This window comes from Apodemus sylvaticus, unplaced genomic scaffold, assembly GCF_947179515.1.
Source record: "Apodemus sylvaticus unplaced genomic scaffold, mApoSyl1.1 scaffold_378, whole genome shotgun sequence".
NCBI lineage: Eukaryota > Metazoa > Chordata > Mammalia > Rodentia > Muridae > Apodemus > Apodemus sylvaticus.
The window spans coordinates 40,370-56,295 of record NW_026263255.1 but is presented as its reverse complement, the minus strand read 5'-3'; the positions used below and the strand labels follow the sequence as shown (position 1 = coordinate 56,295).

Here is a 15,926-nt window from a genome sequence, read left to right as displayed (position 1 = left end):
ACATCCTAGTCTATTATCTGTTTGCATGTCTATGGGCATACATACCTGCACGTTCATATGCATGTTCCACAAACACACACATATTCATGTAAAGGAAAGAGATTGAACTCATAATTTTTAGCTCTATTATAACCACAGTTAATCCATTTATGAGAGTAGACTCCTCATTACTTCAAAACCTCCAAATAAGCACCATCTCCCAACATTCTTGCATTAGTAATTAAGTTCACAAATGCATGGCCTTTGGAGGACATATTTACACAGCAGTGCCCCAGTTTTGAACTACTAGTGTGTTTGTATAGTAAGTTCTGTTAGGGTGTTATTACAACTACCCTCCTCCTTGATGCACAATTGATACTCATTTATTGACTTTACAGCAAACCTGATATATATTTGACCCCTCCTGCTACCCCTGGGTGCTCAAAATATGATCCAGATCTGGAAGTCTTGTCTAAATATAGCATGCAGCACAACCAGCCCCAGTACTACTACTGCACTGGTCTATCCTCCAGGTCCTTGCTATTACCAGACTCCTCCTACAACACAACACTAGACAATGATTCTCACAGTGTGTTTCAGGGATAGTAGCAGCAAAAACACAGCCTGGAAACCTTGTCCAAAATGCAAATCTGCTGGTATCTGTTTCTTCAAGTCCCACGTCTGAGACCATTCCCCACTCAAATATGAGAACCTCAGACTGAGACCAGGATGATTTAAGCTTCCCTGATAATGGGAATTAGCAGAGTTCTTATTTAGTAGATAGAATCTTCATCCTACCAAGACTTGAAGACTCAGATACCAGGGATCTAAGAAGTTATGGAAGCAGGTGTCCCACACAACTTTGACCCCCCCCCAAGTCCTGTTCCTCTAGTCAGTTCCCTATAGCATTGTGGCAAATGCACTGCCATTTTACCTCTAAAGGACAGAATTCTAGGTGTCAGACAACGAAGGTTATTATCCCATTTCTGACATTCTGATGCTTTGAGCTGACTGTGTGGCTCTCATCCCTTCCCTGCTGTCGCATTGTCAAGAACTAGATTTATGCGTTCTTCATTTCTGCCAGTTGATTGTAAGATCCCTGATAGCCAGATACTAGTCTTAATTACCTTAGTCTGTTGTCCATAGAGTGTGATAGAATACCAGCTCTACGCATAGTCCCAAAGTATTAAAATCTCTGAGAATGAAAATGTTTTAGTGTTCGCAGGGTGATGAAACCCGTACTGGGCTGACATATACATGTATGTTTATTTCTCTTACTTAGGGTGATAGGTCATCCATTTGCTGCAGATTTTTAATAATTGAACATAATAACATAAGACCCTAGTAGTACATGCGATGTGGCATGTGAAGCATATTTCTTTGAAATTTTAAATAATTCTGTTCTCAGGAGCTCTGTTTAAAATTGCAAACTAGTAGAGTTTTAGATAATACTTATTCATTGAAGGGCAGAATTATGATGTTATGGAAAGTCTGCATCACTGAGTTGGTGTGTGTGTGTGTGTGTGTGTGTGTGTGTGTGTTCATGCACATGGGTGAAAATGTGCTTGCTTGTGTCTGTGCATATAACAATCAGAGGAGAATACTGAGTGTCTCCCCTAGTCACCCCACCTTGCTTTTTGAGACAGAGTCTCACTGACCTTAAAGATTACCATTTCAACTGGACTGAATGGACAGAGAGTCCCTAGGATCTACCTGTCCCCACTACTCCTACTGCTACCCAGCACTGGGTTTCCAGGCAGGTACATGAGACTTTACTCAGCTTATATGTAAGTGTTAGGTGTCTGACTTGGGTTCTCATGATTACACAGCAGGCATTTTCCCACTGAGCACTCCCCTAGCCCATGTTACTGTTTCTTTTATAATGTCTTGAGGGAAAATGAAACTCCAGTTTTAGGCATGACCTTGTCCTTTGCACTGTTCTCAAAAAGCTCTGGAGAGCTTTCTCTCTACCAGAGTCTGGGTGCATGGGCTCATAATCTTTACAGGTTGACAGTGAGCTCAGAACACCTTCAAAGGTTGAAAGTGAGCCCCGTGAGTGTTCTGGATTTAAAGTTATATCCTCATATGTATGTGTTCAGATTGCTAATATATTTTATTTGTTCTGTTTTTATTTTTATGTTTTAAGCTGAAGGACGTGGGGTTATTTGTTTGTTTTAAGGTGTTTTTTTTTAAATTTAATCCATTATAAAACTAGATGGAGGGAGTCATGGAATGTGAGCATGTGAGTTCAGTTCCTTTAATGGTTTGCTTTTAATAACATGTAAATTTCCCAATGTCTAGAGACTGAAATAATGTTTTAGGAGAGGGAGAATGAATCATACTTGATGTTCTTTACAATTCTTACTTGAGCAAGTTTCTTAAACCTGAAAGCTGGCCACATGTGGTGGCGCACATCTGCAAGTCCAGCACTTTAGAGGCTGTTAGGAGAATCACCACAAAGTTCAAGACCAACATGGACTATATAGTAAATGTGAGACTTGCTCAAGTTATATGAGATCCTCTCTCACAAAGCAAAGGCTAGCATGGTGGTTCACTGGGTAAAGGTGCTTGCTCCCTAGCCTGAAGCCAGCTATAAGGTCTATTCTGGGATCACATGTGCTCAGTATGCATGTGTGTGCACATACATACATACATACATACATACATACACATACACATGCACACACTTTCTTGCACACATATACACAAATGTGTGAATGGATGTTACATAAATGCAATTAAATTTAAAAAGTAAAAGGCTTAAACTGGCAATTAATTAAATTAATTAAATTAATGAGGAACTCTTGATCTGGGAGTAATATGGAGTGAGTCTGTGAACCTTCCTGTGCTGTATACACGTTCTCTACTCTCTGAAATGTGTTTGTATGGTTTGTTTTGTTTCCTTTCTTATCAGATTATTTAAAGACTGTAAGACAAAAAACTGAGAAGAAAGTTAGGAATCTAGATGTAGGTTATCATTGATATGTTTTAATCATTCAAGGAAAAAGTACCAACAAAAGTCACTTCAAATACTATATAAATTGTGTCTTTCTTTCTGTTTATGTGTAGGTCCGTTCCTACTTGATTTCATACTATCTACATGGATCAAATTAATGAATTGGTGGAAAATGCCTCCTTGCAAAAATTAATTTCAGCCCTTTTTTCTTTATCTGTTTGCTACTTATTTAAAACTTACAGTCTCATGTCCAAAAAGGATTTAGACTTATCCTTTTCTTTTAAAGAATATAAATGCCCCTTGTTTTTGGAACATTTTTCTGCATGTACATGATCTTGCCATTCTATGAAACAGGGCAGCATCACCCCCACCATCAACTGATGTGTGTATTTGTCTTGTCTTTTGGCATTCTTCTCCCCGCCCCTTTATCTAACCATTAGATTATCACTTCCATATAAAGACAGGAAGTCCTACTTTGTCTTATATATTAAGGGGTCAGGCTCCAGAACTAGTTGGCAACATCTTTTGCATGGTAGTGGGTCAGAAAATTGAATTGAAATAGGGGACAGCATACAGTAGGTTTACTATCACACTTTTGAAGTTAATATTGATTTTGTGTATGTATTTATTTTTGAACAAGTCTCTTAAAAAGCCACCAAAACACAAACCAATATGTTTTTATTTTATGATACTGTTCAATTGCTAAATACTATTTAAATGGATCAAATATTTCATGAGTAAGAATAATTTTTAAAAAAAAATAGGCCATAATTAAGAATGAGTCTACTGGCTGCCATATTTGCTAAGAAGTGGTTGTTACTGGAATGTTGAAATGTTATTGCTGGAAAGAACGTAGGTCTAATCTATTATGGTACTGTGTGATCTCAGAACATCAGTGATAAGATTTTGAGGTTCTAAGTAGGAGCTGGAACAACTCAGTTCTCTAATTAGAACAGCATTGTTATAGATGAATGGAATAGAATTGAAGACCCAGAAATGAACCCACACACCTATGGTCATTTGATCTTTAACAAAGGAGCTAAATCCATCCAGTTGAAAAAAAGACAGCATTTTCAACAAATGGTGCTGGGTCAACTGGAGGTCAGCATGCAGAAGAATGCAAATCAATCCATTCTTCTCTCCTTGTACAATGCTCAAGTCCAAGTCGATCAAGGACCTCCAAATAAAACCAGATACACTGAAACTTATAGAAAAGAAACTGGGGAAGAGCCCCAAAAACATAGGCACAGAAGAAAATTTCCTGAACAGAACACCAGTGGCTTATACTCTAAGGTCAAGAACCAACAAATGGGACTTCACAAAATTGCAAAGGTTCTGTAAGGCAAAGGACACTGTCAATAGGGCAAAATGGCAACCAACAGATTGGGAAAAGATCTTTACCAATCCTATATCCAATAGAGGGCTAATATCTAATATATATAAAGAACTCAAGAAGTTAGACTCCAGAGAACCAAATAACCCTATTAAAAATGGGGTACAGAGCTAAACAGAGAATTCTCAACTGAGGAATATTGAATGGCTGAGAAGCACCTAAAGAAATGTTCAACATCCTTAGTTAGCAGAGAAATGCAAATCAAAACAACCCTGAGATTTCACCTCACACCAGTCAGAATGGCTAAGATCAAAAACTCAGATGACAGCAGATGCTGGCAAGGATGTGGAGAAAGAGGAACATTCCTCCATTGCTGGTGGGATTACAAGCTGGTACAATCACTCTAGAAATCAGTCTGGTGGTTCCTCAGAATGTTGGGCATAGTATTATCTGGGGACCCAGCTATACCACTCCTGGGCATATATGCAAAAGATGTTCCAATATATCGCAAGGATACATGCTCCACTATGTTCATAGCAGCCTTATTTATAATAGCCAGAAGCTAGAAAGAACCCAAATGTCCTTCACCAGAGGAATAGATATAGAAAATGTGGTATGTTTACACAATGGAATACTACTCAACTATTAAAATTAATGACTTCACAAAATTCTTAGGCAAATGAATGGAACTAAAAAATATCATCCTGAGTGAGGTAAACCAGGCACAAAAGAACACACATGGTATGCACTTGCTCATAAGTGAATATCAGCCCAGAACTCTTCATGTGGTCTGTGAGATTCAGTTCACAGACCACATGAAGCTCAAGAAGAATGGGAGTAAATACTGAGACAAAGTGTAGAGCAGAGACTGGAGGAAAGGCCATCCAGAGACTGTGCCACCTGGGGATCCATCCCATATACATTTACCAAACCCAGATGATATTGTGGATGCCAACAAGTGCTTGCTGACAAGAGACTGATATAGTTGACTTCTGAGAGGTTCTGCCAGAGCCTGATAAATACAAAGGCAGATGCTTATAGCCAACCACTGGAGTGATCACGGGGTCCTTAAGTTCTCAATTTAAGAGAAAGGACCGATGGGGCTGAAGAGGTTTGCATCCTCATAGGAAAACCAATATCAACTAACCAGACCCCCCCAGAGTTCTCAGGGACTAAACCACCAACCAAAGAGTACACATGGAGGGATCTATGACTTCAGCCACATATATATCAGAGGATGGCCTTGTCTGGTATCAGTGGGAAGAGAAGCCCTTGGTCCTGTGAAGGCTCAATTCACCAGTGTAGGATAATGCCAGGGTGGGGAGTTGAGAGTTGATGGGTATATGGGTGGGGGGTACCCTCATAGAAGCAGGAGGAGGGTGGATGGGATAGGGGGTTTCTGAAAGGGAAACTGGGAAAGGGAATGACATTTGAAATATAAATAAATAAAATATCGAATAAAAAAGTAAAAAGAAAGAAAAAGAAAAAATCATAATCCTCTGGTTAAACTCTATAGGTCTCAAAAAAAAAATACAACAAAATGGTAAAATCCTGGGTATTGGATGAGGAATTGTATGGGGTTGGGGGGATAGTAGGTGTGGTAACAAGATTAAGGGAGTGGTTATATGTGTAGTAATCTGAATGCACATAATGCATGTATGAAATTGTTAAAGTCAATGAAAGTTTCAAAAATAAATAAATAATAAAAGAATAGCATTGTTTTGAGTTGTTTAAAGATTTTGAATACACTTAAATGTGCTTAAGATGTTCTGCTGAAGATACCTAAACTAACAACCTCTCTGCTCCTTGGTTGGTTTCTGATTTTATACCTTATGGCACTTGTCATGTAGTTGGATGCTGTCTTAGGTCATGCAGTCCACAAAAATCCAGCTGGGACTGAGCCCAGTTCCAAGTGTCCTGACTTCTTGACCCAGAATCTTCTACTACTTTCTGTCCCTTGAGGGTTCCACTACTTCTTAGGCATCACTCAGTGATCATCAAGAAATATGCAAGAATTCTGTCAGGTCTGGGAATACACATAGGCAATCAAGAGGAAACTGCCACACTAGCCATCGCTTGAGCATATATATGACCTCAAAGCTCCCCCACAGTGACACATTTCCTCCTACAAGGCCACACCTTCTACTAGTGCCACTCTCTTGGGACCAAACATTTCAACACGTAATTCTATGGGAACCAAACCACCACAGTCCTATTCTTTCTCTTCTCCCAACTTCTCCCACTTCCTTCCCATCTCCCTGCCCATCCAACTTCATGTCCTTTCTCTTGTTAAAATTAAAACAAAAGGGGCTGGAGAGATGGCTCAGCCGTTAAGAGCACTGACTGTTCTTCCAAAGGTCCTGAGTTCAAATCCCAACACCCACATGGTGGCTCATAGCTATCCGTACTGAGATCTGACACCCTCTTCTGGTGTGTCTGAAGACAGTTACAGTGTACTTACATATAATAAATAAACAAATCTTTTAAAAAATCAAAACAAAAATATCATGGAGTCTGTTTTACATTGGCCAACTACTCCTGGACATATGACTTGCCCTACAATGTGATTGATATACACAATGTTATGTCATTGAAGAAAACTGATTTTTCCTTTGCCAGTGGATATCACTTGCAAATTGCTTCTTGGTTAGGCGTGGGACCCCATGTCTACTTTCCCCCCCTCAGTGCTGGGACCCTTGACAGCTTGAACCTGTGCATGTCCTGTACTTGCTGTCACAGTCTCTGTGAGTTTATATGTGCAGAGGTTCTATTGTGTTTGTCAGACAGTATTTCCTTGCAGTCATCCACCACCTTTGTCTCTTACAATATTCCTACCTCCTCCTCTGCACAGATCCTTGAGCCTTGAGAGGAGGCGTTTGAAAAAGACCCATTTAAGACTGAATGCTCCCGAGTCTCTTGCTCTCTGTACATTGTCTTATTGTGGGTCTCTGTGTTAATAACTTTATGCTGCAAGAAAAGGCTATTTGGATGAAGGTTGAATGAGACACTGATCCATGGATATACCTGTATGCCATTAGGAGTCATTTTAGAACAAAAATACGTGGTTTTCCCCTAGTGCCCAGGAACTATCTAGTCTATGTTCTTGACTACTTTATCAGTGTCATATGGGTTCCATCTCATAGAGTGGGTCTTACATCCATGGTATGCACTCACTGATAAGTGGGTATTAGCCCAGAGGCTTGGAATGCCCAAGACACAATTAACATATCAAATAATGCCAAAGGAGAAGGAAGAAAGACCAGCCAGAGACTGCCCCTCTTAGGGATCCATATACAGTTACAAAACCCAAAAAGTATTACTGATGCCCACAAGTACTTGGTGACCAGAGCCAGATATATCTGTCCCCTGGGAGGCTCTGCATGACAAATACAGAGGGGGACACTCTCAGCCAGCACAGGGTCCCCAATGGAGGAGCTAGAGAAAGGACCCAAGGAGCTGAAGGGATTTGCAGTGCCACAGGAGGAACAACAATATGAGTCACCCAGTACTCCCAGAGCTCCTAGGGACAAAACTATCAACCGAAGAGTACACATGGAGTTACCCATGGCTCCAGACACATAGGCAGCAGAGGATGGCCTTGTTGGACATCAAAGGGAGGAGAGGCCCTTGGTCCTGGAAAGGCTCGATGCCTCAGTATAGAGGAATACCAGGACAGGGAAGTGGGAGAGGGTTGATTGGGGAACAGGGAGAGAACAAATGGCTTATAGGATTTGGGGGGGTGACCAGGAAAGGGGACAACATTTGAAATGTAAATGAAGAATATATCTAATAAAAAATAAAAAAATAAATAAAAGAAGCATCAAGATAGCAGGTAGATTTGTCCCAGTGGTAGAGTCTTCAACTAGCATACCCCAGGCTCTGTGTTCTATCTATAGCATTGCAAACAAAACAAAATGATCAAAGGCAGGCAACTCTTTGCCTTACATTTCTAGACAACAGAATCTCGCAGCGCTATCTCTAATATTTCCTTTTATAGATTTCATTGACTAGAAGATTGTGTCTTGCCCCTAAACAAGTCAGCAACAAAGGGTAGTAAGATAACATAATCTAGCCATGCCATTTTGAATATGCCTGATCTCAGAAGCTAAGCAGGGTTGGTCCTCATTAGTACCTGGATGGAAGATTAACATTACTTTTCTGGCAAAATAAACCTGAGCAAATGGGTATTCTGTCAAGTAGTATATGAAGGGCTGGGAATGGCTACTGGGAAGTTAATCCACCGTGGTGGTGGCATTTTATTAACCTTTTCATTGAAAGACAGAAAAACATGGTGTGCTCTTTCTTTGTTGGTCACGAGTAACTGATATTCTTTCAAAAAATGTCTATGATTTCCATAGAGTTGGGATTTTGCAGGACAGTTCTTCAATAATATTGTGTGTTCATGTTTGAAGTTTTGAGGTTGGGAAGTCATATTTCACTAGCACAGTCAATTGGAAAATTGGTGAAGAATTGTCATTATCCAATTTAAAGATGTTTTACTTTTTCCCTCCCATTAGAACATCTAACTTATTTGAGCTTGGGAAAGTTTTGCTATTCTAATTAAAGAGAGATGTATAAAATAGACTAGGGACAATTTAATTGACACTTAGGCGTAGAGTTGTAGGTTATGATCTAGATGCAGGAAAGAGCCTAAGTCTTAGGAAACATCTGAGAATATTCAAAGAGAACCATGAGACTTTGGACTCTGCTGGAGAATATAGTAAATGTCTGTTCTAGGAGATACTAATTTCCTTGAGTTTTTCTTTCTACCTTCTGTCCTAAGTCAGGGAAACTTGGTTTGCCCAGTCTTCAGTTCCCAAATCCATTAGAAAATGTTTCACTAGCTTCTTACCTGATGCTTTTTGATAGAGCTAATTTAAAATCATTACTACCTACTCAGTAATACTTAGATTGATTTTTGAATGGTCAAAGTACTTTTTCTTTCTTCACTGATATGTTCTCTTGCTTATAAAAAGCCCCATTAGTGAGCACGTGTGTTTACACAGAGGCCATAAGTAAGCCCTCCCATCCCACACAGAGGTGCATAAAATCATTTTGGCACTTTTCATGGCCCTGTATAGTTCTGAGCTAGGTCATTTGCATACACTGTATAACTGTGTAGCTTGGTGTTCTTATGGGACTTCCGACTGTGGTAGTGAGGGGAGGGATGTCTCTGACTCTTGCCTGGTATTGAGACCCTTTTCCTCCTACTGGGTTACCTCATCCACCTTTGATATGAGGGTATGTGCCTAGTTGTCTTGTATTTTGTTAAGCCATGTTTGGTGAGATCCCTGGGAAACTTTTTTATTTGAAGGGAAATGTAGGAGGAGTTGGTCTGGAGGAGAGGGGAGGTGGGGGAGGAACCAGAAGGAATGGAGAAAAGAATAAAAGAAAAAAATGTTTTGGTAGTATTTGTTGGCTGCTTCAGAAAATATCAGATAGTTCGTATTTCCTTTTTCAAGATAAAGAAAAATCTTTTGCCTTTCTATCTGAGAAAAGCAAATAATCCCATGGCCTGCATGGTGTTCTATTATCTATGAGGGTAAAATGCAGAGATAAATATGCATGAGCCCACTATAAGCACTCCTAGGTCTCTTTTGGAGGATGGTCCCTTATACAGTCATCATATACTGTTGCACATACCTTTTTCTTGAGGTTAATGTGGCAGGGAGTTCCTTCAACTGGGTCAGCTCATTAGATGAAATACCTTAAAGGTTTGTATTTTCTCTTCTTCTTACAGCCAAGGATTACTGCAAAGTAATATTTCCATATGAGGCACAGAATGATGACGAATTGACAATCAAGGAAGGAGATATAGTGACTCTCATCAATAAGGTAAACAAAAAGTTTTCTCCTACCTTCTAAATTGTCAAGTGCTTTGTAGTGTGTATATACTATATGCTTTCATTTTAGCCCTTTTATTTTGTTTTGTGAGTCTTGTTATACAGCCCAAGCTAGTTTTGAACTTTCTATCCTTTTGCTTTACCTCCCAAGTGCTAAGATCATAGACGTTGACCATCATGCCTGGCTTGTTTTAGACCTTTTAACACTCAGTTTTATGGTCTTGAACTTGTGGGAAATTTTTGCATCTTTCCTTTTATTCAGGTAAAGTCCTGGCAAATAAACCTACTTGAGACTCCAGTAGACCTCTGTGTACCTCACTCAGGGCCAGCTGCACATCTACAAGACCCTGAAGCAGAGCCTATCCTGGAAGGAATGACCCAGAAGGCAGCTTATTTAACTGTGGGTTCTGCCTTCTACAGTGGCCAGGCTGAATGGCCTGTGTCATCAGGGACTCAAGGAGGGCCTCTTAAAAGGCTGGTCATGCCTCCCAAGCAGCAAACTCTTAAAAAATGTTTGCTATTCAGATCAAAGACAGACAGAGTGCCTGGGGGAATTCTGCTTGTCTTGTTTGGGCTATAAAGGTTGGATGATTTCATTATCATTGCAGCCAGACTCTTGTAAAAACCCAGAGAGCTGTAAAATCTCTGTGAAGCAAAGCAGTTTGCTAAGGTCTTGACCGCACACTGTTTTTCCTTTCATGCAGCGCTACTCACCACACTGGTAGCTAAAAGTCATATTAGTCAAGTGGTTCCTAGAACAAACAGTGCTTTTCTCTGAAGTGCGGGGATTTTATGAGGGTTGAGTACAATGAGAAGCCAGGCAGTCTTCAAGATGTAGAAAGTAGTTTTGTTTTGTTTTGTTTTTTAATCCAGGTGAGTAGCTGGAAATGCATTAGTTATTCTCTCCACACGGGATAGAGATTGCCACAGTCACCTGAGCTCTGGTGGCAGGGAGGCATTGCCAGTCTAAAGGATGCATGATGCAGGGGGTTGGGAAAGGGAACAGAGAGTTGGAATCGGGAAAGACCCTGTGGCTGTTAAGAAGAGGAGAGGGGACTGCTGTGGTGTCGCCTATTGCTACCCCTAGATGCCAGTGAAAGAAGTGTCCCAGAGCTCCAGATATTTAGAAGCTTTTCAACCATCTAGTGATTATTGGTTTTTTATTGTTTTATTTGTTTGTTTCTGTTTTAGGGAGAACATTGACTTTCTCATGGACAGTGTAGTCTGTATGTCGTATGCAGAACAACACGACAGCTAGGCAAACACCTTTCTGGAATAATAAATTATTGCCCCTTCTAGGAAACCTATGAGCTATCCTCTCCCTAACTTAGTTCAGTGTAAGTCTGTTTGGTGCTGAATGTGGCAGGAGGCAAGGCGAGCCAGGGACCAATGCCCTCTTTGCTCCTCGCTGCAAGAGGCAGCTCCATCTCTTACCACCACCTCTCCTAAGGAGGTGGCTCTCTTCTCCATAGTGCATTTCCTATTTTTAATCAGTCCTGTAACCAAACAAATGGGATAAGCAAGTTGTTAAATGGGCGTGAAGCATAATGCAAATACTTTAATAATTAGCACTGATAATTGGTTTTAGTCATGCAGGGAAAGGAATAGAGCACTTTCCCTTATACCGACAGAGAATCAAGGCATTAAGTAACTGCCATTCTTTGCGGGAGGGAATGGACTCACTGTATTTCTGTTTTGGTTTTAGAGGGAGGGGAAGCCTCTTAATTGAAAACCCAGTGCGTTAATAACATTTATGATGGTTTGGGCAAAGGGAATACCACTTTGGTTTCTCTTTTACCTGAAGATGGTGATTTTCACTTTAAGACTCTATCCTCCAGGCCTCACCAATGGTGTACATTCTGTCCTGAGTGTTTCAGCCTATGATTCAGTCTCATAAATGGAATCTGATTTGGGTAAGGGAGAGCTTGATCTGAATAACAACTGCTACCAGTACCAGTCTTTTAGTAGGTAACCATGAACAGGTGACTGTCCTCTGAGGGCTGCACCCCATTTCTCTGGTTTCAAAAGTTAATGAACTTGGATGTGGTTTGTTAATATAATGTGATGCTGCCAGCTCCTCCATTGCACATTTGTACTCCAAGCTAAGAATATAAATACTATTTGGGCACTTTGTTTCTAAGTTTCCCTCCAAACTCTCTTCAGACTCACTTCCTGAGTATGTAAGTGAGCCTAGGCTTGTTTATTGTCCTGATAAACAGCCTGGGCTACCTCCTCAGCTCCTGAGAAATGCCCAGAGATGGTAAAGAATGGAGGGGCGCCTTCTCTAGCTCTACCACCCATCCTTAGCATCCCAGCACTTTCTTTTTGATACTGCATAACAACACTTCATTTGTGACCTCTGGACCAACCAAAGTCTTCAATGGCTTTTTTTCTCTTTTATGGCAAAATCCAGTCTGGAGACATGACACTTCTTCCCTCAGCCATTTTGCTTTGGTACATTAACTTTGGTACCATTTGTTCCCATCTTACTACTATGCCCTCATGCGACTGACCTTGGGCATGTATTTTCGTGTGGAGATGGCCTCTGACTACCTACTTAATTGTTTTCTCTTTTAAAAAGCATTTCTTTCTTTAGTGTGTGTTTGGACATGAGTGTACTTGTGTGTTGCCGTCTTGATAGCTAATATCAGAGGCTGTCTTGACTCTCACTGATAGAGTACATTTTGAGCTTGCTGCTTAGCCAAGATCATTTTGTGTTTGATCATCTCGTTTGTATTATTATTTTATATGATCTTCTGAGAAAACAGGTCTCTAACTATCCTCTCCTGATACTGATGTTATTTTTGTTGTCATAAAATTTCTGCCAATCTTGACCTCAAAATGGTAAGATATTGAGTCATATAGGCTTCTAGCTCAGAGAAACTAAGGTTTGACTCCCAACATCGCAGGTTCTGGTTATGTCTCATTGGACATGTGACTTGACCTCTCCGAGCCTCAGTTTCCTTGGCTGTAAAGCAAGGGCCTTAAATCTGATGTCATAGGCCTAGTGTGACTAGTCATTAAAACGTTGGACATGAAGCCTGTCTCTCAGGATTGAATCTGTCTATGGTAACCATAATCTTAGCTATTGTCAACTTCCATTCTGGCTTTTTCTTCTCAAACTTCAGCAAAAGGAACTGCAGGCTCTGGGTTTGCTGTTAAGGATGAATACTGGTGACATTAAGTAGGTAAAGGTGGTTTTAAAACTCCATCTGCAATAGTTAAGAATTCATAGTGGGGAAGTTTCAGCAAGAATTTAGAAAGAATATACACCACACTTTTTTTGTCTGCTGAAAGTAGGGAAAAAAATGGATTCTGTGCCTATAAAAAAACTGCTGACATTATAAATTCTTATCTCTTCTTTTAAGTTGATGAGTCACCCAGAAATTCATTTCAATGATTATAAGCTATCATAAACTGAATAGGTTCATCACAAATGGCTAAATACGCCATTTTGATGTGCCTATTTATTGTATCTGTGAGTTGAGGTCAAAGATCTGAAGTGTTACTCTCAACATGTCAGTTCCATTTGCTATTTCAGTCTCCACTGTCCCCACTTCTGCGGATGGTTCCTTTTGCTGTCAGCCAAGGTGATTTCCTCTGCCCTGCTTGCTGCGCCATGGAAGGAGTCACAGAAAAGGCCCGGACCTCGTTTTCAGCTCTAGATTATCATTTGCATGGCTTTCTAGAAAAGGAATCAGACACCTTTAGTGGGTGTCTGGGAGCCCTCTGTGGTTCCTGAAATAGAGTGCAAAGACCTGAACTATTTGTGTGCCCCTGAATACTAGGATGAGATGTGGCAACCAGGTTTGGTTTTAGTTTATTTAGAAAGAAGGCTTGTGGATTTGGGAACATTTCTACTTGTGCAGAACACACCTGTGTTTAGGCTTTTTTTTTCTATTCCCTTAAAAATAGCTCCTGCATCTGTGGTTCTACCGCCTCCATCCCATTTTCTGATTGATGTTTAGAATGTGTTCAGGAAGGGTTAGAGCCTCTGGGTGTGGTTTCTGGTTTTCATTTTCTTTTTCCTTTTTAAAATCCTCTATCTATCTATCTATCTATCTATCTATCTGTCTGTCTGTCTGTCTGTCTGTCTGTCTGTCTATCTATCTACATGGTCTCTCTGTGTAGCAGTCCTGGCTGTCCTGAAACTTACTATGAAGACCAGACTGGCCTCCAACTCTCAGAGATCAGCCTGCCTCTGTCTCCCGAGTGTTAGAATTAAAGATATGTGTCACCCCCTTTCGGGGAGTGGGGGGCTAGAAAAGGGGAAATCATTTGAAATGTAAATAAAAAATATATCGAATAAAAAAAAATTTAGAGGCAGAGTCTCTTGTGGCACCTTAAACTCACTATGCAGCTGAGGCTGGTGTTGAATTCCTGATTCCTGCCTCCATCTGTTGCTAGAGTGCTAGGTTTACAGGCATGTCTCACAACACCCAGCCAACCCTGGGTTTCTACCTGGAGAAGCTCCCTGGAAAAGGGCTAAGGGCAGCTCTAGAGAATACGTTTATGGCTACATAGCAAAGGTAGCTGCTACTGGAGCCTGTGCCGACAGAGTAGACCCTACTAGAACAATGATTATGTTCTCAATACCTCTGCCCCTTCCTGAATCTAGGAGGAAGTGTTTCCTACTAACCCCTTTGAAAATGATGCTCATAAAACAACTTTCATGGATAACCAGTTTCCCTGCCATGCACTCTTCTTCATTCTTAGAAATCTATTTGAAAATATCAAAATCAGTGGTTAGGAATTCAGTGCTATTGGCCAAAGTGGCAGGGATGACAGGAAGGGGATAGAGACAGATGATGTGAAATGACATTGATGTCCATAGAAAAAAGCCCAGGATATGCCTTAAAGAGGAAGGGAGAGCCATGGAACTACATAGAGGTGGCTGTGGGTACTGCTACCTGCAGAAGGGTACAGTGCTTCCTTGGATCATCAGGATTATCTTCTGATGCTCAGTGACGGTAATTTTAATATATTTATTTTATTTAGCCAATTTAATTAATTTATACACTATCTTCTTCCCTTTACACCCTCATTCATTAATTCATTTAATGAAATAGATTTGCAATGTGCTAGAAGCTATACTAGGTGATAGGGTTACAAAGGGGAGGGAGCACAACTTCCCAACTGGGAGGTTTGCTTTTTTCCTAGTTCCAACTCTTTGGAGCTCAGCATACTGTGAAGTTAGAGTCAGAATTAAATGCTAACTACCCAGCTTCTTTCATTACTACTTTAATATGTCTCCATGTCTCCCTTCTTTCTCAGACCATGTTTGCTCGAACATTTAATACTCTCTAGATGTGCCTGCTGGGCCACAGCCTCTCAGTGCAGGATCCTGGGAAGCCATTAGCAAAAGTTCAGACTCCTCGGCCCTATTCTTTTCTCCTCAGGGGTCTAGCCAAAAGAAAGCATCTTGCCTCATCCTCACAGCAGGCACAGGAGTCACGTAGGATGATGAGTGTCCTTTCCAGAGCACAGAAGAACAAAGACCCAATGTGTAGAAATGGTTCTTTCAAAAACCTCCCCAGCAAGACACCAGAAGAATTGGGACAGAGTCTTCTGACTCCCTGTCAAATGATCTTGGGATATGGGGGCCAGACTGGGTGGTAACTCTGGACACAGTTTATTTCCTGTGGGGTTGTCAGATGTTTGTGGTAAGTACAGCCCATCCAGTCCCAGGGATAACTATAATCCACTCACTGAGAAGCAGCCAGTGTGGCTTAATAGCCAGAGCTAGCATCTGGAGTTCCCCTTTTAATTAATAGTAGTATGATTACTAATCAGAACAACAGTCTTTTACCATGAT

The 15,926-nt window shown here is 40.7% G+C and overlaps 1 protein-coding gene across 1 annotated transcript in view; it reads left to right on the top strand.

The window, feature by feature from the left end:
• Positions 1-15,926, top strand: part of LOC127676148 (SH3 domain-containing kinase-binding protein 1-like) — a gene marked incomplete at its 5' end in the record, with an annotated part of 56,235 nt that overhangs the window by 5,090 nt on the left and 35,219 nt on the right. Inside the window, one exon of the mRNA XM_052172114.1 lies at positions 10,009-10,103. Coding sequence (XP_052028074.1) covers positions 10,009-10,103 — 95 coding nt within the window. The remainder of the gene's footprint in view (positions 1-10,008; positions 10,104-15,926) is intronic.